The 24,520-nt window shown below is 58.8% G+C and overlaps 1 protein-coding gene across 2 annotated transcripts; it reads left to right on the top strand.

Moving 5' to 3' along the window:
- The first annotated feature begins 19,371 nt into the window (after nt 1-19,371).
- Nucleotides 19,372-20,759, top strand: LOC135311509 (erythroblast NAD(P)(+)--arginine ADP-ribosyltransferase-like). Of its 2 annotated transcripts, XM_064440827.1 has the most exons (3): nt 19,372-20,163; nt 20,554-20,590; nt 20,677-20,759. In XM_064440827.1, exons 1-3 carry the CDS (start codon nt 19,372-19,374, stop codon nt 20,757-20,759), a joined length of 912 nt encoding a protein of 303 aa, XP_064296897.1. The 2 variants fall into 2 exon arrangements, with proteins under 2 accessions (XP_064296897.1, XP_064296903.1); XM_064440833.1 differs by lacking the exon at nt 20,554-20,590 and having other exon boundaries at nt 19,372-20,158.
- The last annotated feature ends 3,761 nt before the right edge of the window (nt 20,760-24,520 follow it).

Here is a 24,520-nt window from a genome sequence, read left to right as displayed (position 1 = left end):
CCGGAAGCAGCGCCGGCAGCGGCACCGCCCTCTGCCCGACCCTCGAGACTGGCTCCCGGGGCAACCCTTGAGATGGAGTCGGACGAGGAGGGGGATTGGGGTGCCCGGAGGGGAGGGCAGGGGGAGTATAGAACAACCTCGAGTAGCAGCGAACCAGAAGTTGGGGGAGAAACCGATGCCCGTATGTGGGAAGAGAGAGCAGCTTGCCTGCGGCGCGCAAAGAAGAGGCACAAAACAGCAGGGACTCGGAGGACCAGTCAGCAGGAGGGAGGAGAGGGACCGCCAAAAGGGGAGGTCCGGGGCGCTGCAGCTCCGGAGGGGTCCGCGGAGGACGTGCTGCGGCAGCTGCAGCAGGCTATGCGCGCACTAGGGGAAGTAACTCGGCGGCAGACAGGACTTTTAACGAAGGGTGCACCCCAGCGACAGTCAGTCGAGTTACCTAACTGGCGGCTGATAGCCAGAGATTGTAGCCTCGATGGAGTAAGGATAGAGATGCCCGGGATCTTCCCTGTCCGATTAGCTCCAGGAGGAGGAGTGGAGTGGACGCCGATAGATGCCAAGCTAGTGCGAAGTTTATGGCGAGAAATTAAAGAAAAGGGGCTGAAAGACGAAGGAGTAGGATTGCTGCTGGACGCTGCGCATGCAGCGCCATTGACCCCCTCTGATGCTAAGCAGTTGGCGAAAGCAATATTGGCTCCCACAATGTACATACTTTGGAAGGAGGCAATGCACAGTGCTTGCCATGCCCTTGTACAGCAAGCGGCGGCAGTTCCGGGCCACCCGCTGAGGGGGACCACCCTTGACCGGCTCACTGGCAGAAGTCAAGGACTGGAAACCCCGCAGTTGCAAGCAGCAGAATTAAGGGGCAGGGAGCTGCAAGCGGTAACGGAGAGTTCCCGCAAAGCGTATAGTGAAGTGGGCAGGTATGAGAAAAAAGCAGAACCTTGGTAAAAGATACAGCAAGGCCTAGCAGAGCCATTTACAACGTTTTGTGATAGGTTGCAAAAGGCTATTATAGAATCAGAATTGCCACCAGCAGCCAAGGAGGCAGTCCTTATGGATTGCCTCCGAAATCAAGCAAATCCGCAAACACAAGATATCCTCCGCACCCTGGCGGTAGGGGCGCCATTGGGTGAAACCATCAGGCATGTCTTGCGCCAGGAGGCGTTGAACCAGCATGGCGGTGCGGGAGCGCACGTCTGCCAGAACACTGACTGTGGAAGCGAAGAAAGGGTGATGGTGCAAGCGGCCGGGGTGGGGCCGAGATGTCACTTGTGTGGCCGGCGAGGGCACTTTAGAGCTGGGTGCCCGTTAGCGGAAAGGGGAGGATGTAATGGAGGAGGAGCGCGCCCAGTAGGGAGGTGCTGGGTGTGTGGGAAGCCAGGACACCTGGCAAGAGATTGTCCAACTACGAGGCCGGGAAACGGCCAAGGGAGGGCGAAGCGAGGGGGATTCGCGCCTCCTATGAGTCAAATGACCCCCATCACGGTGCCAACGCCAGGAGCTTGGCCCACCATAGCGAGCCAAGGGGGAGTGAACCGTCATGCAGGGGGGCAAGATTTGCAGGTTACAGCCCCCGCGTGGCCTTGGTCATAGGCTGTGACGAGAGACCCATGGCAGCAGTGATGATTACCCTGCAAGAACCGAGTTACCCGGCACGGATATGCCTGGGAATGTTAGTGGATACCGGGGCAGATGTCACAATAATGCCACTCGAACGGTGGCCACCAACTTGGCCCCTTGCCATGGGAAAACGTATAATAGGGGTAGGAGGAGAACAACAGACGAGAACAAGTACTTGCCCTGTGAAACTCAAAGTCATGGACAAGGACGCAGGGAAGCTCCTCACGGCCGTAGTGACCATACTAGTAGCAGATGGGGTAGCAAGCCCCTTGTTAGGGCGAGACGCCCTTGCCCAGATGGGGATCGGCTTGAAAAATTTAGCATAAGGGCCACTGCCTCAGAGGGGCTTCATCAGCACAAGTTAGTGTGGAAAACCGAACAGCCCGTCTGGGTGGAGCAGTGGCCCCTGACAACAGAGAAAACAGAGGCTGTAAGAGCTATAGTAAAACGAGAGCATGAAGCAGGGCACCTAGAGCCCTCGATGAGCCCGTGGAACACCCCTATATTTGCTATAAAAAAGAAAGATAAAAACCAATGGAGGATGCTGCATGATCTTAGAGCAGTAAATCAGCAAATGGAGGACATGGGGCCTCTCCAACCTGGCCTACCAGATCTGAGTGCTGTCCCGAAAGGATGGCGAGTCATTATTTTAGATATCAAAGACTGCTTCTTCAGCATTCCGCTACATCCAGATGATAGAAAGAGATTTGCCTTTACTCTGCCTGCAGTGAACCGCACAGAACCAGGTAGTAGATGGCAGTGGACAGTACTTCCGCAGGGGATGAAAAATTCTCCAGCGATCTGCCAGAGGTATGTGGCTTCTGCATTGCGGCAAGTAAGGCAGCAGTATCAGGAGAGAATCTACATGATCCACTACTACATGGATGACGTCCTCATAGCTGCGCCCACCGAGGCGTTGTGTGAACAAGTCTTTTCAGACACCCAAAGGGGCCTTGCGGGACAGGGCCTCAAGGTAGCTGAGGCAAAGGTACAGCGAGGACCAGTGTGTGGATTTCTGGGTGCTAGAATACAAGGGGATTCCATACAAGCTCAGCCTATTAAACTTACACCTAAGGTTAAAAATTTACACGATGTCCAGAAGCTGGTAGGAGCACTGCAGTGGTTGCGGACATTTGTGCGCGTCACCGGTGAGGAGATGCAACCTTTCTATGCGTTGCTGAAAGGGACCAACCCATGGGAGCCCAGGAGTTTAGACGCTGAGGCAGTCCAGCAGTTGCAGATGATAGAACGTCGAATGCAAAAGGAAGGAGTATGGCGGTGGGACCCCCAGGAGGAATTAATTGCAGGTTGGATTCTGACCGCCAGTGGAGGGTTAGGATTGCTATATCAAATACGAGCAGGGGAAGAAAAACCACTGCGATGGGTATATCAGAAGGTTCCCAAGGATGCATTCTCCACAAAAGTCAAGGTAGCTGCGGGAATGATTTGGCGGCTGCGACGGGAAAGCAAGGTAATTTTTGGGAAAGAGCCAGATAAGCTGACAATGCCGTGGAATGGGGAGAAATGGCAGAAGGTGGTAGAGAGTGAAGAGGATAGACAATTGGCAGTATACTCATACCCAGGGAAAATCGTCACAGGCACGGTACAGAGGTGGGCCGAAACAGCCAAAGTGGTGGATTTGAGTGTGGATAGTAGAGTTTTGGATACCCCTCACCCAGGACCAACATATTTCACAGACGCTTCCTCAAAGACGAACAGAGCGGCGGTAGTGTGGAAAGAAGAAAATAGTTGGATGCGACAGACGTATGAGGAGCAGGGTAAAAGTGTGCAGTGGCTGGAGGCGAAAGCGCTAGAGATGGCCCTGCGAAAGGATATAGATCGGCATATAAATGTGTGCACAGACTCCTTATATGTGTATAAATTAGTCATGCCCATGAAACGACAGGGTGTACCACACACGGAAATTGCCTTGATGCTAGAGATTGCTTTATCGCAGCGAGGAGCAACGGTGACAGTAATTCACATTCGCAGTCATCAGACGGGGCCTGGACCACTAATTGAGGGGAATCGCATGGCTGATGAGGCAGCCGCGGGAGTCTGGACCTTGGCGGAGGCAAAGAAACTACATGAACAACTGCACCTGGGTGCTAAAGCCTTGGCAAAGGAGTGTGGCATCTCAATAAGAGCAGCAAGAGAAGTAGTAGCCACCTGTCCTTACTGTCAGCACTCGCCATTGTGGGAGGCAGGAGTCAACCCTCGAGGACTGGAAGCAAATTCTATCTGGCAGACTGACTTTACTGAATGTCCACAGTTGGCCCCCGGAAGGCACCTGGCAATTACAATTGATACATGTAGTGGAGTCATCATGGCCACTCAACATCGGAAGCAGACCGCAACGCACTTGACTGCGCATTGGACCACGGTGATGGCGTGGCTTGGAAAGCCCACCGAGATAAAAACAGATAATGGACCATGCTTTCAGGCTCGAAGTACCCAAGAATGGTGTAAAGCTTGGAATATTGTATTAAAACACGGCATTGCTTACAATAGCACAGGGCAGGCAATAGTAGAATGCGCTCATCGCACCTTGAAAGCAAAAATAATACAGCTTGGGGAGGGGGAGGGGTATAAGGGAACTATACCCATAGCAGCTCAGCAAACTATTTTAATGCGTGCATTATATTCGCTTAATCATTTTATACGCGGGCAGGAGCAAGTTACAGCAGTGGAGAAGCACTTTGGCAAGGCTCAAGCAGGCGAGCGCTATCCGCAGGTACGAGTAAGGTTCCCAGGCAGTGAGCAATGGGAGAGAGGATGGAAACTGAGATGCCTGGGGAGGGGCTACGCCGCGGTTGAGAATGAAGGGCGCATAGAATGGGTGCCTGCAAAGTGTGTGAAAGCAGAACTGTGCAAGGATGTACAATGAATAATCCCTCTCTGAGTTGTCTCTTTGCAGGGTCTGCTGACATGGATCCTCATGCTAGCCGTACCATTGGGAAAAGAAATGAGCTCCTTGACAAGATCGCAAGCAATATTGCAACGAGAGCGACACTGGGAAAGGGCGGCAAAAGAGAGATATGAACTGGAACTGGATAGTAATAACTGGGGGGATCTTGTTGTGTGTAGTAACCATGGTTACTTGTGGGCTTCCATTGTTATGCTGTGTTATAAGACAAATCAAAGAGCGCCTGCGAGCGTTACATGAATATCGACCTGACCGCAATATGTATCCGCTTACGCAAGTAGCTTTGTAGAATTTTAGTAGCATGGGGAGGGGGAGATGTAGGGGAATAGACAGGGATCGGCGACCGGAAGATTACGGGATGTGACGGAAAGATAGACTCCTCCCCATAGGAGTGGCAGGAGCAGGAACCGCAAGAGCTATATAAGCGTGTGACGCAGCCAAATAGACGGACATTTTGTATCCATCATATTGGTGTCTGTGCATCACTGTCCCCAGGGTGGGTAGAGCCCTGCGTCCCGGAGATATGCGGCCCAAGATAAGTTCTCCCGTAGAAGCGTACAGCTACACAGGAGGAACTGTAGCTCCGTGCCCACTCAGAAGGTTATGACATCATAGGACTAACTGAAACACGGTGGGACAACTCAAACGACTGGGAGATCGCAATGGATGGTTATAGGCTCTTTTGTAAGGACAGGCTGGGTAGAAGAGGTGGAGGAGTCACGCTCTACCTTAAAGAAAACCTCAGATGTATCGAAGTCAACTATGGTGAGTGCGACTGCTCCATTGAATGCATCTCGGTTGAGGTCAGAGGGGTCGTCTCCAAGCAGGACCTCAGGGTGGGCATCTGCTACCGACCTTCTAACCATGATGACAACGCCGATGAAGAGGTGCCTGGGGCACTAAAGCAAGCTTCCGGCCAACAGAACCTGGTCCCGAATGGGGGACTTCAACCACCCAGACATCTGCTGGAAGAGCAATACGGCAGCTCGCATGTCATCCACCAAGTTCCTGGAATGCATAGAGGGCTGTTTCCTGATACAAATGTCAGAAGTGCCAACCAGGAAGGAGGCGCTGCCGGACTTGCTGTTCACAAACTGAGAAAACCTGCTTTGTAATGTCTCGGTTAGTGACAGCCTTGGCTGCAGCGACCACAATACTGTGGAGTTTGGGATCCTGCTGAGTGTGCTGAAGGTCAGTAATAAGACAAGGGTTCTGGATTTTAGAAGAGCAAACTTCAGTTCACTCAGGGCTCAGCTGGGACAGATCCCGTGGGACGCTTCCATGGAAGACAAAGGAGCTAGTGAGTGCTGGGAGTTCTTCAAGAACTCTCTATTGGAAGCACAAAACCAGTTTATCCCCTACAAAGGAAAGGGAAGTAAGCTGAGCCAGAGGCCCCCTTGGCTCAACCATGACCTCCTGGGTCTACTCAAATCCAAAAGGGAAGCACACCAGAGATGGAGAAGTGGAGGATTATCCATCGAGAACTACAAGGGCATTGCCAGAGGGTGCAGAGATGCAGTTAGAAAAGCAAAAGCCCAGCTCAAATTGAAACTGGCTGTAGATGTCAAAAATAACAAGAAAGGTTCCTTCAGGTATGTCAACCACAAGCAGAAACAGAAGGTAAACAAACACAGGCCCACTGTTAAAGAGAAGAGGAGACTCAATCACCAACGATGCTGAAAAGGCAGAGGTCCTCAACGCTTTCTTCACCTCTGTCTTTACCAACATTGTCAGGTCCCAGGCTTTGGGAATGAAATTCCCGGTTGATCCAAACACTGACCCACCATCAGTGAAGGAAGAGTCAGCACATGAATTATTACAGGAGCTTGACCCCTACAAATCGAAGGGCCCTGACGCCTTCCACCCGAGGGCGTTGAGAGAGCTGGCTGACATCATTGCAAGGCCACTCTCCATAATCTTTGAGAAATCATGGAGAACGGGGGATGTCCCTGAGGACTGGAGGAAGGCAAAAGTTACCCCTACCTACAAGAAGGGCTCGAGGGAGGATCTGGGTAACTATAGGCCCATCAGCCTTACTTCAATCCCTGGGAAAGTTATGGAACGAATCCTCCTGAGGGCCATCACAAGTCAATTGCAGCACGTGATTGGGAAAAGCCAACATGGCTTCACTAAGGGCAGATCGTGCCTGACAAACCTGGTGGCCTTCTATGACAAATTGACCTGCCTGGTTGACATGGGGCGGGTGGTGGACATTGTCTACCTGGACATCTCCAAGGCCTTTGATACGGTCCCCCACAGCCTCCTCCTGGAGAAATTGATGTGTTATGGCCTAGACAGGTGGTCTGTGCAGTGGGTGGGGAACTGGCTGACAGGCCGCACCCAAAGGGTGGTGGTAAAGAGCTCTTTCTCGAAGTGGTGACCTCTCAGAAGTGGGATCCCCCAGGGATCAATATCGGGCCCAATGTTATTCAACATCTTCATAAGTGATCTGTATAATGGGATCAGGTATAGCCCGATGAAGTTTGCTGATGACACCAAACTGAGCAGGGAAGTAGACACTCCAGAAGGGAGAGCTGCTCTGCAGGGAGATCTGGATAGGCTGGAGGAGTGGGCCAGCAAGAACCATATGAAGTTCAACAAGGACAAGTGTAAGATCATGCACCTGGGAAAATACAATCCAGGAGTGCAGCACAGACTGGAATCCACCTGGCTGGAGAGCAGCTCTGTGGGAAGGGACCTGGGGGTTCTGGTGGGGGGAAGCTCAACATGAGCCAACAGTGGCTGCTGTGGCCAAGAAGGCCAACAGGGCGCTGGGCTGCATCAAAAAGGGCATCGCCAGCAGAGAGAAAGAAGTCATCATCCCGCTCTACTCAGCGCTGGCCAGGCCACACCTGGAGTGCTGTGTGCAGTTCTGGTCCCCGCTGTACAAAAAGGATGTGGCCAGGCTGGAAGGGGTCCAGAGAAGGGCCACCAGGATGACCAAAGGACTGGGAAGCTGCCGTATGAGGATGGGCTGGGAGAGCTGGGTTTGTTCAGCCTTGAGAAAAGGAGGCTCAGAGGGGATCTCATCCCCATGTACCAGTACTTAAGGGGCAGCTACAGAGAAGATGGAGACTCCCTTTTTACACAGAGTCCCATGGAGAGGACAAGGGGGGATGGACACAAGTTGTTCTTGGGGAGATTCCGGTTGGACATGAGAGGGAAATTTTTCACAGTGAGGACAGTCACCATGGGAATAATCTCCCCAGGGAAGGGGTTGGTATTTATGTGTGTTTTATAACCATCAGATTTATCACCAGTAATACAAAGAACCTGTGTATTTGTTGCTTTAATGAATTGCACTATTCATTAATCTAGCCTTAATGGGTCTCATTGAACACAACTGGCCTGCGCATCTGCCAGATTAGTGACTAACAACAAATACTTCTTCAACCCTTAGGAAAAAAACATTGACCAAGTCTAAGACTAAGACTGGGCTTAGCCACGCCTAACTCCTCTTGGAGGAGTTTAGAAAGCAAAGGGGTCCTGTGTGAACCTCGTGACTCAACGGTAGGGTCTCCCCCCAGCCACTCCTCAGACTCTTACTATTAACACAACACTGGGGTCACGCAGCCGGGGGCTGGGCCGAGCAGGGAGGGACCCGCGCTGGCTTCGGGCACCATCTGGGCTCAGCATCCAGGGGATCTTCTGCAACTTCAAAGCTCTGGCCGCTGCTGCTCTTGGCTGGAGGGCCAGCGGTGGCGGGCCTTCTCCTCCTCCTCTTCCTCCTTGTCCCCCCCGGGAAGGCCCCCCAGGGTCCCTCGTCCTGCAGAGCATGGGCTTCCACCAGCTGTCACCCCTGATCTGCAGGGGGACGTCCCGGCCCCTCCTGAGCCCCTCGCATCTGCCCACACCAGCCGAGGAAGGGTGCGGGGGGCAGCAGGTGTGGCAGATGATGCTCTGCCAGCCCATGCTGTCACAAAGGGGTCTCTGCCTGCCCACGCTGTCACAAAGGGGGCTCTGCATGCCCACGCTGTCTCAAAGGGGGCTCTGCCCACCTGCCGGACTATAAAAGGAGGGGGTCGGGGCCCCGCCGGAGCAGGCAGCAGGCGGTGGGCACCGCAGTCTGGCATCGTCTCGGCAGACTGCAGCCTCAGCCTCTGCCACACCGGCAGTGTTGGTGTTCTGTCCCTGGGGCCCCAGGAGGTCACTGGGGATCTGCATCGCAGGCTTCTGCTGGTGACTCGCAGAGTCACAACTGCACCGGAGCCGGTGCCATGGGGCGCTCCAACGGCCCCATCCCGGCTGAGCTGCTCCCGATCCTGATGCTGGTGCTGCAGCTCAGCACGGTCGCGGCATTGCTGTGGGCCAAGTGGCAATGGGTAGGTGACCGCTGCGCTGCGCTGTGCTGTGCCGTGGGGTGGGGTGGGGCGGCCTGTTGTGACCTCATGTGGCACGGAGAGGCATGGGGGGCTGCAGCGTGGGGCCGGGAGCTGCTCCCATCTCACCCAGCTTCTGCGTATCCTGCAGAGATCCTGGAAGAATTCGATGCGCCGGAGGAGCGCGGCAAGAGCGCGGCCGCAGGAAGAGAGCGGTGAGTGGCCCCGGCACCGAGCGCCCTGCAAACGGCCGACACCCCACGGCAGCCCTGACCCGCGGCTGTGCCGGGGGCTGCCGGCCACTCACTCCATCTCCTCCCTCGGCAGGTGCTTCTTGGGAACATGGAGGAGTGGGGAATCCCACATTGACCCCAGAGATGTGGTGAGTGCTGGGAGAGACCCTCAGACCCTGACCCACACCCCCACCCCATGCCCTGCCCCTGCCCGTGCTGGGGAGCCCTGCTCGCCGGCCGAGGAGGGGGTGATGCCCGTGGGTCCTGCGGGAGGGGCCGGGCTGCAGCAGAGTCTCTTCCCTCTCCTCCTCTGCAGGGCGAGAGCGGACGCCTGGAGCAGGGATCGCCTGTCCCCGTGTGCCCCGCTGGCCTCCATGGACTCCCTGGGCTCCCTGGCCTCCGAGTCGTGGGGCAGCTCCATTTCCATGGGCTCCCTCTGCTCCTTCCCGGAGCCCTGGCCCGGTGCGATGGCGGAGCTGGCAGCGCCCACCCGCTCAAGATTCCCCTGGTCTCCGAAGGCTGTCAAGGGGCCGGTGAGGGAGCCGGGGCCAGCCCCTCGCCAGGAGCCTCCAGTGGAGGTGCCAGCGGCGACCGAGCAAGAGCAGGCTCCCGCGGACAGTGGGGACAGGGCACAGAGTGACTTGGAGCCGCCCCCCAGCAGCCCCGCAGCCACGGCCCCGCTCAGTGAAGAGCTTGTCCTGGAGCTCATCCGAGCCATCCGTGACACCACGGCAGCGACCGAGCAGCGCTGTGAGCTGCTGCGGAAAGTACTGACCCAGCGGCAAGGGATGGCGGAGGACAGCAGGGGGTCCTGCGGTGGGACCCCTCCCGGGGAGCCCTGCCAGCCCCACGCCAGCATGGAGGTGCAAGACCAGCCGGGGCTGCTGGAGGCCAGAGCGTGGCCCCAGTGCGCTGCGGAGGAGCTGCCGGGGGTGGACGTGGACGTGGCCACGAACAACGCTGTGGATGGGGACACGGACAAGGCTGAGAGGAGCAGCCCCACGGAGCTGGGAAGGAGCAGCCCCACGGAGTTGGGCATGAGCAGCAGGACCACGGGGCTGGGCAGCAGGACCACGGCAGAAGTGAAGAGCAGCAGCTCCATGGAGATGGACAGTGGCATCTGCACAGGACTCAAAAGGACCCACTCTATGGAGCAGGAAAGGAGCAGCCCCACAGAGTCGGGCATGAGCAGCCGTGTGGGGCTGGGCAGCAGGACCACGGGAGAAGTGAAGAGCAGCAGCTCCATGGAGATGGACAGTGGCATCTGCACGGGACTCAAAAGGACCCACTCTATGGAGCAGGAAAGGAGCAGCCCCACAGAGTTGGGCATGAGCAGCCCCACGGGGCTGGGCAGCAGGACCACGGGAGAAGTGAAGAGCAGCAGCTCCATGACACTGGGCAGACACAGCGCCAAGGCTCTGGGCAGGAGCATGGTGGAACTGGACAGGAGTAGCCCCAAGGGGCTGCATGTTGCCAGCTCCATGGGGCCAGGAAGGAGAAGCTCCATGGGGCTGCGCAGAAGGAGCCACAGGGAGCCAGAAAGAGTGAGCCCACTGGAATGGAGGGGGAGCAGCTCCATGCGGCCAGGCAGGAGCAGCTCCACAGGCCTGGACAGGAGCACCCCCACTGCTCGGGACAGGAGCCCCCCTGCGGAGCCCAGTCCCTGGCGGCAATGGGTGCCCACAGGCAGGGCGCACGGCCAAGCTTCCCCATGGCTGTGCCCGGTAGCGCAGTGCCTTCGGGAGGGCTGTACCCGGCTCTGGTGCTCCCTGAAGGCCTGGTGGAGACGCCACTTCGAGCCCCATTACACCCGCATCTGCAAGCCCTCGTGGTGGCAGAGCTGGTACTCCAGCAGCAGCGACAGCAGCGACTAATGAGGGTCCGAGCAGTGCGGGGCCCGGAAGCCCCGGGGCCGCCACCCCATCTGAAATATTAAAAATTAAATGTTTCCGCTACTCCTGGTGCTGTGGTTCATTCACCAATCCTGCAGCTGCGGGTGCGAGATGCATGCTGCAAGGGAGCCCCCCCACAGGGGCAAAATCCCCGGAATGCAGACCCCCAAAAGCCAGCAGGAGCCCCAAAGCCCCAGCAGGGAGCAGAGAAGCCTGGGGCAGAGGGGACGCGGTGTGTATCCGAGTCAGCCACTTCGCTCCCACGTTCTCCTCCATGGGGGGTCCTGCTGCCTCCATGACACTGGGCAGACACAGCGCCAAGGCTCTGGGCAGGAGCACAGTGGAACTGGACAGGAGTAGCCCCAAGGGCCTGCATGTTGCCGGCTCCATGGGGCCAGGAAGGAGAAGCTCCATGGGGCTGCGCAGAAGGAGCCGCAGGTATCCAGACAGTAGGAGTCCTGTGCACATTGGGGAACACTGGACTTCGTGAGGCTGCCCAAGCCCTGGCACATCTTGCTCAGGAGGTGACGGAGACCTCAGCTCTGGACATGAGGCGAGCAGGCTTCAGGTCACTCTGGCAACTACTTAGTAAGGTCCCCTGGGGAAAATATTTTGAAGGTGCTGGGGTCCATCAGCACTGGTTGCTTTTTAATGACCACCTCCTAAAAGCACAGGAGCAGGCAATCCCTAAGTGTATGGAGTCAAGCAGGCAAGGCAGAAGGCTGCTTGGCTAAGCAAGGATCTTCTAGAAATAGGAGAACAAAGAAACTATATGTCCAGTTGAAGCAATGTCAGGCAACATGGGAGGACTCTAGGGATGCTGTTCTCCACTGCAGGGAGGAAATACGTGCGGCCAAAGCTCTGTTAGAGTTGAAGGTGGCCAGTACTCTGAGGGACGATAAGAAGGGCTTTTTGAAATACATTAATGGCAAAAGGCAGGCCAGAAATAACATTGGCCCATTTCTTGATGAGAACGGTCACCTCACAAGCAGGGCCATAGACAAGGGAAACATTTAATGCTTTCTTTGCCTCGGTCTTCAACACAATGGTGGGCTCAGGGAGCCCCAGAGCCCTGGGCTAGAGAACCATGACTGTGGGAATGATAAACTAACGAACGCTGAACTTGTGCAGGACTTGCTCCTCCAGCTGGATCCCTGTAAATTGATGGAGTCTGATGGGATTCATCCAAGGGTACTTAAAGAACTGGCTGATGTCATAGCAAGACCTCTCTCAATGACTTTTCAGTGCTCTTGGGAATCTGGAGAGGTCCCAGTTGACGGGAAGCTGGCAAATGTTGTCCCAGTCTTCAAGAAGGGCAACTGGGATGAGCCTGGTAACTACAGGGCCGTCAGTCTCACTGCTGTGCTTGGCAAAATGATGGAGGTTATTCTGGGAGTTATTGAAAAGCACTAAGAGACAAAAGTCATTGGTCCCAGCCAGCACGGGTTCACGATGGGAAAGTCCTGTTTAACAAACTTGATTTCCTTTTATGACAAGGTCACCCACTCAGCTGGCCAAGGGAAGCCAGTCAATGTGACCTTTTTGGATTTCAGTAAAGCTTTCAATACTGTCTCTCACAGTCTCCTCCTGGACAAAATGTCCAGCACGCAGCTGGATAAGCACGTAACGCAGCAGGTGAGCAGTTGGCTGATGGGTTGGGCTCAAAGGGTCACAGTAAATGGGGGTTACATCGGGCTGGCAGCCGGTCACTAGTGGGGTTCCACAGGGATCCATCTTGGGGCCAGCACTCATTAATCTGTTTGTAAATGACTTGGACACGGGACTGGAAGGAATATTAATTAACTTTCCGATGGCACAAAATTGGGAGGAGCTGTTGACGCTCTCAAGGGCAGGGAGGCCCTGCAGAGGGATCTGGGCAGGCTGGAGAGCTGGGCAACCACCAGCCGTATGGAGTTTAACAAGGGCAAGTGCTGGATTTTGCCCCTGGGGCGCGGCAGCCCTGGGGATACAGACAGACGGGGGCACGAGGGGCTGGGGAGCAGCTCTGCAGAGGGACCTGGGGGGCTCTGGCCGACGGCAGGTGGAACAGCATGCCCTGGCAGCCCAGAGGGCCAACCGTGCCCTGGGGGGCACCGAGCCCTGCATCGCAGCCGGGCGAGGGGGGGGATTGTCCCGCTCTGCCCCGCGCTGGGGCGGCCTCACCCCGAGTGCTGTGGGCAGCGTTGGGCGCCGCAGGACATGGAGGGTATAAAGCTACTGGAGAGTGTCCCGAGGAGGCCACGGAGCTGGGGAAGGGTTTAGAGGGGAAACCGTACGAGGGGCGGCTGGAGTCCCTGGGTTTGTTCAGCTGGAGCAGAGGAGGCCGAGGGCAGCCTCATGGCGCTCTGCAGCCCCCTCCCGAGGGCAGGAGGAGGGGCAGGGCTGGTCTCTGCTCTCTGGTGACCAACGCCAGGCCCCGAGGGAACGGCAGGGAGATGTGCCAGGGGAGGGTGAGGCTGGGCATTAGGAGAAGGTCCTTCTCCCAGAGGGTGGTGGAGACCTGACACAGGCTCCCCAGGGAGGCAGTCACGGTGCCAAGGCTGAGGTGAGGCAGCTCTGCCTCAGCGTGTGTGGGGACAAGAGTGAAGGTGGCAGTTTAAAACCCAGTGTACTGAGACGAAGGGTTCCGGAGCGGAGGGTCGCGCCGGAGGATCCTTCCGAAAGCGGCAAAACCGCAGCAAAAAGCGCGAAGGCAAAACCAAAAGCGCAGGAGAGCGAGGGTAGCGCAGCCCCCCCTCAGAGCGGGAAGGCGGGAACGCCTGAGGTGAGGCAGCTCTGCCTCAGCGTGGGCGGGGACAGGAGCGAAGGCGGGAAAACGCCCCCGCACGGCCCGCAGAGAGCGCGAGCGAGTAGGCCGCGGCGCGGCGGTTCGAGCGGGCGGGGCGCAGGCCCCTTCCCGGCTCTAAGGGCTCTGGCGAGTCACTCAGGTAGTGGTCATCGCCCGCCCAGGAGAGGCCCCCGGCCATGGTCTCCGCTCGCCAGAGAACCGCTGCCAGAAGGAATGTGGCGACTCAGATGGAGCCCCCGCACAAACACACAGCTGTCAGGGTCTGGCTGAAGGCAGTGCCTGAGCCTGGCATTCGCATCAGAGGGCAGCAGAGACAGCAGCTGCTTGCAGTGTGACCAGGGGGGTGATCTGGTCAGCCTGGTGGCAGAGCTGAAGGAAGAAGCGGAAAGGTTAAGGAGCATCAGGGAGCGTGAGAGGGAGATAGATTGGTGGAGCCGCACTGTACCATCCCTGGGGCTAAGGCTCCACAAGAAGCTCCACAGGAAGCAGAGAATCTCCTGCCACCCTGCCACCAAGCATCAGGAGGGAAAAATCAGGAATGGAAAGAGGTCCCTGCTCGGGGCGGCAGGCGAATCCCCTCCTGGCCTCCCTCACCTTCCCAGCTGCCCCTGCACAACAGATATGGGGCTCTGGAACTTGAGGGCCAGGCAAATGAGGATGTAGGTGAAGGTCCGTCCTGGGGGTTCCTAGGGAGAGTCAGTCAGCCCCGTGCATTATGGCTGCCCATGTTAAGAAGAAAAGGAGGGTAATTGTTGTAGATGATTCCCTTCTGAGGGGGACAGAGGGCCCAACATGCTGACCAGACCCATCCCACAGGGAAGTCTGCTGCCTCCCTGGGACCAGGATTAGAGATGTTACTAGGAAGCTCCCTGGTCTGGTTCGGCCCTCTGATTATTACCCAGTACTGGTTATGCAGGTGGGCAGTGATGAGGTTGCGGAGAGAAGCTGAAGAGAACTCAAAAGGGACTTCAGGGCGCTGGGGCAACTAGTTGAAGGATTGGGGGCGCAGGTACTGTTTTCCTCAATCCCATCAGTGGCAGGGAAGAATAATACTGACAGGAACAGGAAAACTAATCTGATTAACGCGTGGCTCAGAGGCTGGTGCCATCGGTAGAATTTTGGTTTTTCTGATCATGGCGAGGTTTACATGGCACCGAGCCTGCTGGCGGCAGATGGAGTTCAGCTGTCTCAAAGGGGGAGAACAATTCTTGCTCATGAGTTGGTGGGGCTCATCAAGAGGGCTTTAAACTAGGTTCAAAGGGGGAAGGGGATACAACCAGGCCTACCAGAGAGGAGCCTAGAGGTGGCATGCCAGGGTTGGGGGTGAAACCGATAGCCCAGCTCAAGTGCATCTACACCAATGCATGCAGCATGGGCAACAAACAGGAGGAGCTGGAAGCCATTGTGCAGCGGGATAGTGATGACTTAGTTGCCATCACAGAGACATGGTGGCATGACTCTTACGACCGCAGTGCTGCAATGGATGGCTATTAGCTCTTCAGAAGGGATAGGCAAGAAAGGAGAGGTGGTTGGGTGGCTCTGTATGTTAGGGAGTGCTTCAGTTGCATAGAGCTTAGCGATTGTGATGATAAGGTCGAGTGCTTCTGGGTAAGGATGAGTGGGAAGGGCCAGAAGGCAGCCATGGTGCTGGGAGTCTGTTATAGACCACCCAACCAGGATGAAGAGGTAGATGAAGTGTTCTACAAGCAGCTGGCAGAAATATCACAATCGGTTGCCCTTGTTCTAGTGGGGGACTTCAAGTTACCAGGTGTCTTGAAATACAACACAGCAGAGAAGAAACAGTCCAGGAGGTTCCTGGAGTATGTGCAAGAGACCTTCCTGACACAGGGTGGTCAGTGAGCCTACCAGTGGAGGTGCCTTGCTTGCCCTGCTGTCTGCACACAGAGATGGATTGGTGGGAGAATGCGGTGGTTGGAGGCCGTCTTGGGCTTAGTGACCATGATCTGATTGAGTCCTGAATCCTTGGTGAAGTAAGAAGGGGCGTCAGCAGAACCACTACCATGGGCTTCCTGAGGGCAGGCTTTGGCCTATTGAGGGCATTGGTTGGGAGAGTCCCTTGGGAGGCGGTACTGAAGGGCAAAGGGGCCCAGGAAGGCTGGGCATTCTTCAAGAAGAAAGTCTTGCAGGTGCCGGAGCAGGTGTCCCCAAGTGCTGCAAGACGAACCGACAGGGAAGCTGACCGCCCTGGCTGAACAGAGAGCTTTTGCTGGCATTCAGGGAAAAAAGGAGAGTCTACCGCTTTTGGAAGAAGGGTCAGGCAACTCCAGAAGAGTACAGAGGCCTCGTAAGGTCTTGCAGAGAGAAAATGAGAAAGGCAAAAGCCCAGTAGAGCTCCACCTGACCACTGCTGTAAGGGGTAACAAAAAATGTTTTTACAAATCTATTAACAACAAAAAGAGAACCAAAGAGAATCTCCATCCTTTATTGGATGCAGAGGATGAGGAAAAGTCTGAGGTACTAAATACATTCTTTGATTCAGTCTTTAAATGCCAGACCAGTATCCCCAAGGTATTCAGCGCCCGGAGCTGGAAGGCAGGGACGAGGAGCAGAACAAACCCCCCATAATCCAGGAGGAAGCAGTTTACAACCTGCTGCTCCACCTGGACACTCACAAGTCGATGAGGCCAGATGGGACCCACCCAGGAGTACTGAGGGAGCTGGCAGAGGAGCTCGCCAAGCCTCTCCATCATTTATCAGCAGCTCTGGTTAACAGGGGAGGTCCCAGATGCCTGGAGGCTTGCGGATGTGACACCCATCTACAAGAAGGGCCAGAAGGAGGATCTGGGGAACTACAGACCTGTCAGCCTGACCTCAGTACCGGGGAAGGTCATGGAGCAGCTCATCTTGAGTGAGCTCACTAGGGAGGTGCAGGACAGCCAGGGGATCAGGCCCAGCCACCATGGCTTCATGAAAGGCAGGTCCTGCCTAACCAGCCTGATCTCCTATGACCAGGTGACCTGGCTGGTGGGTGAGGGAAAGGCTGTGGATGTTGTTTACCTGGGCTTTAGCAAAACCTCTGACACTGTCTCCCACAGCATCCTCCCAGAGAAGCTGGTGGCTCATGGCTTGGATGGGTGTACTCTTCGCTGGGTAAAAACTGGCTGGTGGCTGAGCCGAGAGAGTGGTGGTGAATGGAGTCACATCCAGTTGGCCGCCGGTCACGAGTGGTGTTCCCCAGGGCTCAGTGTTGGGGTCAGTCCTGTTCAATATCTTCTCTGATGATCTGGATGAGGGCATTGAGGACACCCTCAGTAAGTCTGCAGCTGACACCAAGCTGGGCAGGAGTGTCGATCTGCTGGAGGGCAGGAAGGCTCTGCAGAGGGACCTGCACAGGCTGGATCGATGGGCCGAGGCCAGTTGTGTGAGGTTTAACAAGGCCCAGTGCCGGGTCCTGCCCTTGGGTCACACCAACCCCAGGCAGCGCCCCAGGCCCGGGGCAGAGGGGCTGGGAAGTGCCCGGCGGAGAAGGCCCTGGGGGTGCTGGCTGACAGCCGGCTGGGCATGAGCCAGCAGTGCCTGGGTGGCCAAGGAGGCCACCAGCCCCCGGGCTTGTGTCAGCACTGGGGTGGCCAGCAGGAGCCGGGCAGGGATGGGGCCCCTGTGGTCGGCCCTGGGGAGGCCCCACCTCGAGTGCTGGGCTCAGGTTTGGGCCCCTCGGGACAAGAAGGGCCTGGAGGGGCTGGAGCGTGTCCAGAGAAGGGCAGCGGGGCTGGGGCAGGGTCTGCAGCATGACCCTAATACATACAGATGACTGAGAGGGCCACACCCTCAGCTGCGGGATTAATGGATGAACCAGACCACGAGAAATATAGCAAATCTAATTTTTAACATTTCAGGTGGGGTGGGTGCCCAGAGTGCTGCCCTCCAGCCAAGAGCAGCAGTGGCCAGAGCTTTGAAGTTGCAGAAGATCCCCTGGATGCTGAGCCCAGATGGTGCCCGAACCCAGCGCGGGTCCCTCCCTGCTCGGCCCAGCCCCCGGCTGCGTGACCCCGGGCAGCAGCCCAGCCCCTGTCAGCCGCTCGACCCCGCCGCGGGATGGGGGCAGAATCATGAGGGCAAATGCGAGCAATAAAGGAACGTCTTGGCTTGAGACAAAGAGAGTTTCATTAGTGATGGGAACTAAAGCACCAAAGCCCATGAGGAGCCCGAGCGGCCGGCGCCAGCAGCGGAGCCAGGCGATGCCCAGGCAGGGCCTGACCAACGGCTGCGTTGGAAAAGCCCCCCCATCTGAGCGGGCAGAGCGATGCCAGTTGGGCTGCAGCGTCCCCTGGGCCAGGCGCGGTCAGCTGTGCCCCCCATCCCTGGCCAGGCCAGCCCACCTGAGGGGGCCCCGGGGGAGGCAGCAGGACCCCCCATGGTGGAGAACCTGGGGTTGTTGTGGCCGCTCTGTGGTTTATCTTCCACTTCCCCACTGCCTCAGGCTTCTCTGCTCCCTGCTAGGGCTTTGAGGGTCCACATCCCTTAGGATTTTGCTTGTTTCAGGGCTCCTTTGCAGCACCGGCTCCGATCTCCCCCAGACTTTGTTACCTCTGTCTCTCCCTGTGTCTTTAAGCACTGGGCAGGGACAGGTCGTCGGCCCAGAGCTGCTCCTGCCAGGGCGGACAGGGACTGGGCTGTCCCCAGCCGTGCTACCTGCACCCTGCCCTGCCTCCTGCCTCTAACTCCCTCCAAAGCCTGGGGGCTGCAGGCAGGGGCTCACCCACCAGGAATGCCCCTGCCAGTGCCACCGACGCCTCCGTGTCACCTGTGCCACAACCTGCCCCGTCCTCAGGAGGGTGACAGGGGGGTCAGTCATGCAGCATGTCCTGGGTCAGCAGGGCAGGATCAGCATCGGCTCCTGCAGGATGAGACAGAGCCCTCGGCAGGATGGTGCCTGCACCCATGTTAAAGCAAAGGCAATTTATCTCTTGGGGGTTTCCTGACCGCTGCAAGGCTGGAGGGGGCAGTGACTGCTCTGGGCGCTCGGGAAAGGGGACAGTAAAAATAACCACGAGGAGAGAACTGGGGGCTGGATCTGTGCCCGAGCAATCCTGGCCAGGGCTGCTATAAAAAGCAAGAGCGAGTGGCCCCTTCTCGCTTCCCCAGCCGGTGGCAGGCGGGCCCCGAGGGTCTGGGTGCTGCAGGAGCGGGGAGCAGCACCTCGACCGCACACCCACCGCGGGGGGCGGGTAACGCTTCTCACTGGGACTCCTGGAGGGGTTTGCTCCAGTGGGTGACGCCGCAGACCTGCAGGCTGCCGGGACCGTGCTGCCAGGCTCCGGGGACGGACGCCTTTTGGCAGGGTTTAACGCAAGTAACAGGATCGGGGTCTCGGCCGTGCCGGGTTGGGGTCTCAGCTGGTGCCGGGACGTGTGCCAAGCGGGTGCCCCTGGCCAGGGAGGCAATTACTGAGTGCTTTCTCCCAGCCTGCCCTGCTTCTCTTGGCAGCCCCCTCCCAGCCCCTGCTGCCCTCCCTGAGCTGACCCTGCTCTTGCTCCCCCACTTCCCTGGCTACTTGCAGGGGAGCCGGCTGCTTCCCTGCCCACGGCACCGCAGCACCCGGGGGCTCCCGTGGGCGGCTCTGGCCACCATGGAGCATCTGGCGCTGGGCTTGGTGCTGCTGGCCGGGACCCTGGCCGTCAGTGGATCCCACCGCCGGCGAGACCTCGACCCTGTCAAGGAGCTGGCGCTGGACATGGCCCCCACCTCCTTCGACGACCAGTACCGGGGCTGCAGCCGCATGATGGAGGAGGAGCTGGAGGAGCTCAACCGCACCGAGTTCGCCAACAACAGCGTCTATGCCAATGCTTGGACCCAGGCTGCTGCCGAATGGAGGAGCCGGCAGTACCGTGTCCCCCAGCCGCTGGTGCTGCGGCCAAAGCAGGCGGTCGCCCTCCTGGCGTACACCCAGCAGGGGCCCCTGCACCGGGCGTTCAACGCAGCCGTGCGTGAGGCTGGGCGCTCCCGCAGGGAATACCTCAGTGCCTTCGGCTTCAAGGCGCTGCATTTCCTCCTGAGCGAGGCCCTGCGTGTCCTGCGGGATGCCCGGCCCCGCCAATGCCACCACGTCTACCGAGGTGTCCAGGGAATCCGCTTCACTGCCCAGCGCCATCAGTCCATGCGCTTCGGCCACTTCACCTCCGCCTCCCTCCGGAACGAGAGCACGCTCCCCTTTGGCCGGGACACCTTCTTCTCGGTTGAGACCTGCTACGGCGTCCCCATCAGGGACTTCTCCTTCTTCCCCGAGGAGGAGGAGGTCCTCATCCCACCCTTCGAGCGCTTCGAGGTCACCGACGTCGCCCATGATGGGGACAGAGCCCTCATCCACCTCCGCTCCCAGGACGTGCTCAGCACCTACAACTGCGAGTTGGTGAAAGGTGGGGTCCCTGCGGGACGGGGTCCCTCCCCACTGGTGGGGTGCAGGGGCTGGGGCCGGGGTGACCCCATCCCACCAGCTCTGCCGGGAAAGAGGGGTCTTGATCGCGGGGAGGGCAACGGGGGGAGCCTGCCTTTGGGCGTGCGTCCCTGGGGGTCTCTCAGCCGCTCTGCCCTGGGGTTTGCAATGGGGACCCTTGGCAGCATGGCACGGCGTGGCACAGCACAGCACGGCATGGCATGGCGCAGCACAGCTTGGCACACCGTGGCACGGCACGGTTGGGTCAGACGAGGAGCAGACAGAGTTGGTTTCTTTGGCAGAGAATCATTAAATCATTAGGATTGGAAAAGGCCTCTAAGATCATCAAGTCCAACCACCAACCCAACACCACCAAAGACGAGATTCAAGAGCTGGCCCTGTGCCTTCAGCACAGGTGATCTGCCTGGGAGGACCACCCCAGTCAGGGCCCCCCTGAGCCCCCCGGCTGTCCCTGACTCTCCCCCTCTCCAGCACCCCCAGGCTGGAGCATCCCTGGGGACCACCCGCACCTCTGGGGGCTCCTCCTGGCAGCCACGGCCCTGGCGGCCGCCGGGGCCCCCTGAGCTGCGACGCCACCGCTGCCACTGCACGCCGGCGAGGAGAAGGGGTCGGGAATGGGAGCCAGCAGCTTGATGGAGATGGCGGGATAGGACGGGGCAGCAGGAGGGGCTGGGGCCATGGGCACGGCCCCGCTGCAGGGCCCCGCGTGGCGGCCGCCTGTGCCCAGCTCGCCCTGCCACGGTGCCACCGGCCCCGGGCCGTGCCGGCAGCCCCGGGACACCAGTGGAGTCTGGATGAGCCGCAGCCAGGGCTTTTGGAGGCAGCTGAGCGTGGCAGTCAGAAGGAGTTGGGAGGGGACAAGAGCTGGGACAGCTGACCCCAACTGACCTAAGGGATCTGGCAGACCATATCACATTGTGTTCAGCAATAAAATTGGGGGGCAGTTGGTGGGGTGGGGGGTGGACGGTGCTGGGGACTGGTGGGCATGGAGTGGTTGGGAGGTTGGTGGTGAGCAGTTGTTTTCTTTCGCATCACTTTTATTTCTTAGCAATTATTTTCTTCTCAGTTTTATTCCCTTCCAAAATTTTTTAAATTGTCCTTTTATTATTAAACTGTTTTTATCTCAACCCAAGATATTCTTTCTCACTGTTACCCTACCCTGTGGTAGTGGGCGGCTGTGTAGTGCTCACTTGCAGGCCAGGATTAAACCACGACAAAACGCTTCACCAGCTTCACACGGGGGTGCCATGGCCACCCCATTTTAGACACCGCATCCCCTCTGCCCCAGGCTTCTCTGCTCCCTGCTGGGGCTTTGGGGCTCCTGCTGGCTTCTGGGGGGTCTGCATTCCGGGGATTTTGCCCCTGTGGGGGGGCTCCCTTGCAGCATGCATCTCGCACCCGCAGCTGCAGGACTGGTGAATGAACCACAGCACCAGGAGTAGCGGAAACATTTAATTTTTAATATTTCAGATGGGGTGGCGGCCCCGGGGCTTCCGGGCCCCGCACTGCTCGGACCCTCATTAGTCGCTGCTGTCGCTGCTGCTGGAGTACCAGCTCTGCCACCACGAGGGCTTGCGGATGCGGGTGTAATGGGGCTCGAAGTGGCATCTCCACCAGGCCTTCAGGGAGCACCAGAGCCGGGTACAGCCCTCCCGAAGGCACTGCGCTACCGGGCACAGCCATGGGGAAGCTTGGCCGTGCGCCCTGCCTGTGGGCACCCATTGCCGCCAGGGACTGGGCTCCGCAGGGGGGCTCCTGTCCCGAGCAGTGGGGGTGCTCCTGTCCAGGCCTGTGGAGCTGCTCCTGCCTGGCCGCATGGAGCTGCTCCCCCTCCATTCCAGTGGGCTCACTCTTTCTGGCTCCCTGTGGCTCCTTCTGCGCAGCCCCATGGAGCTTCTCCTTCCTGGCCCCATGGAGCTGGCAACATGCAGCCCCTTGGGGCTACTCCTGTCCAGTTCCACCATGCTCCTGCCCAGCCTTGTGGGGCTGCTTTTGCCCAACACCATAGAGCAGATCCTCTTCACTTCTCTCACGGTCCTGGTCCCCAGGTCCATGGGGCTGCTCCTATCTTCTTCCATGACCTTGTCCATGTCCCCATCTACAGAGTCGTTCGTGTCCACGTCTGCACTTGGCAGCTCCTCCCCAGCGCACTGGGGCCACGCTCTGGCCTCCAGCAGCTCTGGCTGGTCTTGCACTTCCATACTGGCGGGGGGGTGGGAGGTTTCCTCAGGAGGGGTCCCGCGGGAGGTGCCTCTGCTGTCATCCGCCGTCCATCGCGGCTGAGTCAGGAGCGCCCGCAGCAGCTCACAGCGCTGCTCGCTCTTTGCCGTGGTGTCCCGGAAGGCTCGGATAAGTTCTAGGATGAGCTCTTCGCTGACCAGGGCCGTGACTGGGCTGCTGCTGGAAGTTGGCACCTTGTCCTTGCAGTCCTTGGGAGCCTGCTCTTGCTCGGTCACCGCTGGCACCTCCACTGGAGGCTCCTGGCGAGGGGCTGGCCCCGGCTCCCTCACCGGCCCCTTGACAGCCTTCGGAGACGGGAATCTTGAGCGGGTGGGCGCTGCCAGCTCCGCCATCGCACCGGGCCAGGGCTCCGGGAAGGAGCAGAGGGAGCCCGTGGAAATGGAGCTGCTCCGTGACTGGGAGGCCAGGGAGTCCATGGAGGCCAGCGGGGCACACGGGGACAGGCGATCCCTGCTCCAGGCGTCCGCTCTCGCCCTGCAGAGGAGGAGAGGGAAGAGACCCTGCTGCAGCCCGGCCCCTCCCGCAGGACCCACGGGCATCACCCCCTCCTCGGCCGGCGAGCAGGGCTCCCCAGCACGGGCAGGGGCAGGGCATGGGGTGGGGGTGTGGGTCAGGGTCTGAGGGTCTCCCCCAGCACTCACCACATCTCCAGGGTCAATGTGGGATTCTCCACTCGTCCATGCACCACCGATGCACCTGCTAAAGGAGGAGACGGAGTGAGCGACAGCAGCCCCCGGCACAGCCGCGGGTCAGGGCTGCCGTGGGGTGTCGGCCGTTTGCAGGGCGCTCGGTGCCGGGGCCGCTCACCGCTCTCTTCCTGCGGCCGCGCTCTTGCCGCGCTCCTCCGGCGCATCGAATTCTTCCAGGATCTCTGCAGGATACGCAGAAGCTGGGTGAGATGGGAGCAGCTCCCGGCCCCACGCTGCAGCCCCCCATGCCTCTCCATGCCACATGAGGTCACAACAGGCCGCCCCACCCCACCCCACCCCACCCCACGCCACGGCACAGCACAGCACAGCGCAGCGGTCACCTACCCATTGCCACTTGGCCCACAGCAATGCCGCGACCGTGCTGAGCTGCAGCACCAGCATCAGGATCGGGAGCAGCTCAGCCGGGATGGGGCCGTTGGAGCGCCCCATGGCACTGGCTCCGGTGCAGTTGTGACTCTGCGAGTCACCAGCAGAAGCCTGCGATGCAGATCCGCAGTGTGACATCCTGGGGCCCCAGGGACAGAACCCCAACACTGCCGGTGTGGTAGAGGCTGAGGCTGCAGTCTGCCGAGACGATGCCAGACTGCGGTGCCCACCGCCTGCTGCCTGCTCCGGCGGGGCCCCGACCCCCTCCTTTTATAGTCCGGCAGGTGGGCAGAGCCCCCTTTGAGACAGCGTGGGCAGGCAGAGACCCCTTTGTGACAGCGTGGGCAGGCAGAGACCCCTTTGTGACAGCATGGGCTGGCAGAGCATCATCTGCCACACCTGCTGCCCCCCGCACCCTTCCTCGGCTGGTGTGGGCAGATGCGAGGGGCTCAGGAGGGGCCGGGACGTCCCCCTGCAGATCAGGGGTGACAGCTGGTGGAAGCCCACACTCTGCAGGACGAGGGACCCTGGGGGGCCTTCCCGGGGGGGACAAGGAGGAAGAGGAGGAGGAGAAGGCCCGCCACCGCTGGCCCTCCAGCCAAGAGCAGCAGCAGCCAGAGCTTTGAAGTTGCAGAAGATCCCCTGGATGCTGAGCCCAGATGGTGCCCGAAGCCAGCGCGGGTCCCTCCCTGCTCGGCCCAGCCCCCGGCTGCGTGACCCCAGTGTTGTGTTAATAGTAAGAGTCTGAGGAGTGGCTGGGGGGAGACCCTACCGTTGAGTCACGAGGCTCACACAGGACCCCTTTGCTTTCTAAACTCCTCCAAGAGGAGTTAGGCGTGGCTAAGCCCAGTCTTAGTCTTAGACTTGGTCAATGGTTTTTTCCTAAGGGTTGAAGAAGTAACCACTCATCAGAGTCTTTGTTGTTAGTCACTAATTTTTGTTAGTCTCCCCTGGGCCATGGCCATCCCACCTGTGGGGGCCACAGGGTAGGCAGCAGGACCCCCCAT

The sequence above is a fragment of the Phalacrocorax carbo genome, chromosome 1, assembly GCF_963921805.1.
Source record: "Phalacrocorax carbo chromosome 1, bPhaCar2.1, whole genome shotgun sequence".
Taxonomy (NCBI): Eukaryota; Metazoa; Chordata; class Aves; order Suliformes; family Phalacrocoracidae; genus Phalacrocorax; species Phalacrocorax carbo.
Note: the sequence above shows the minus strand (reverse complement) of the source record. Positions and strands in the feature narration are given on the sequence as shown.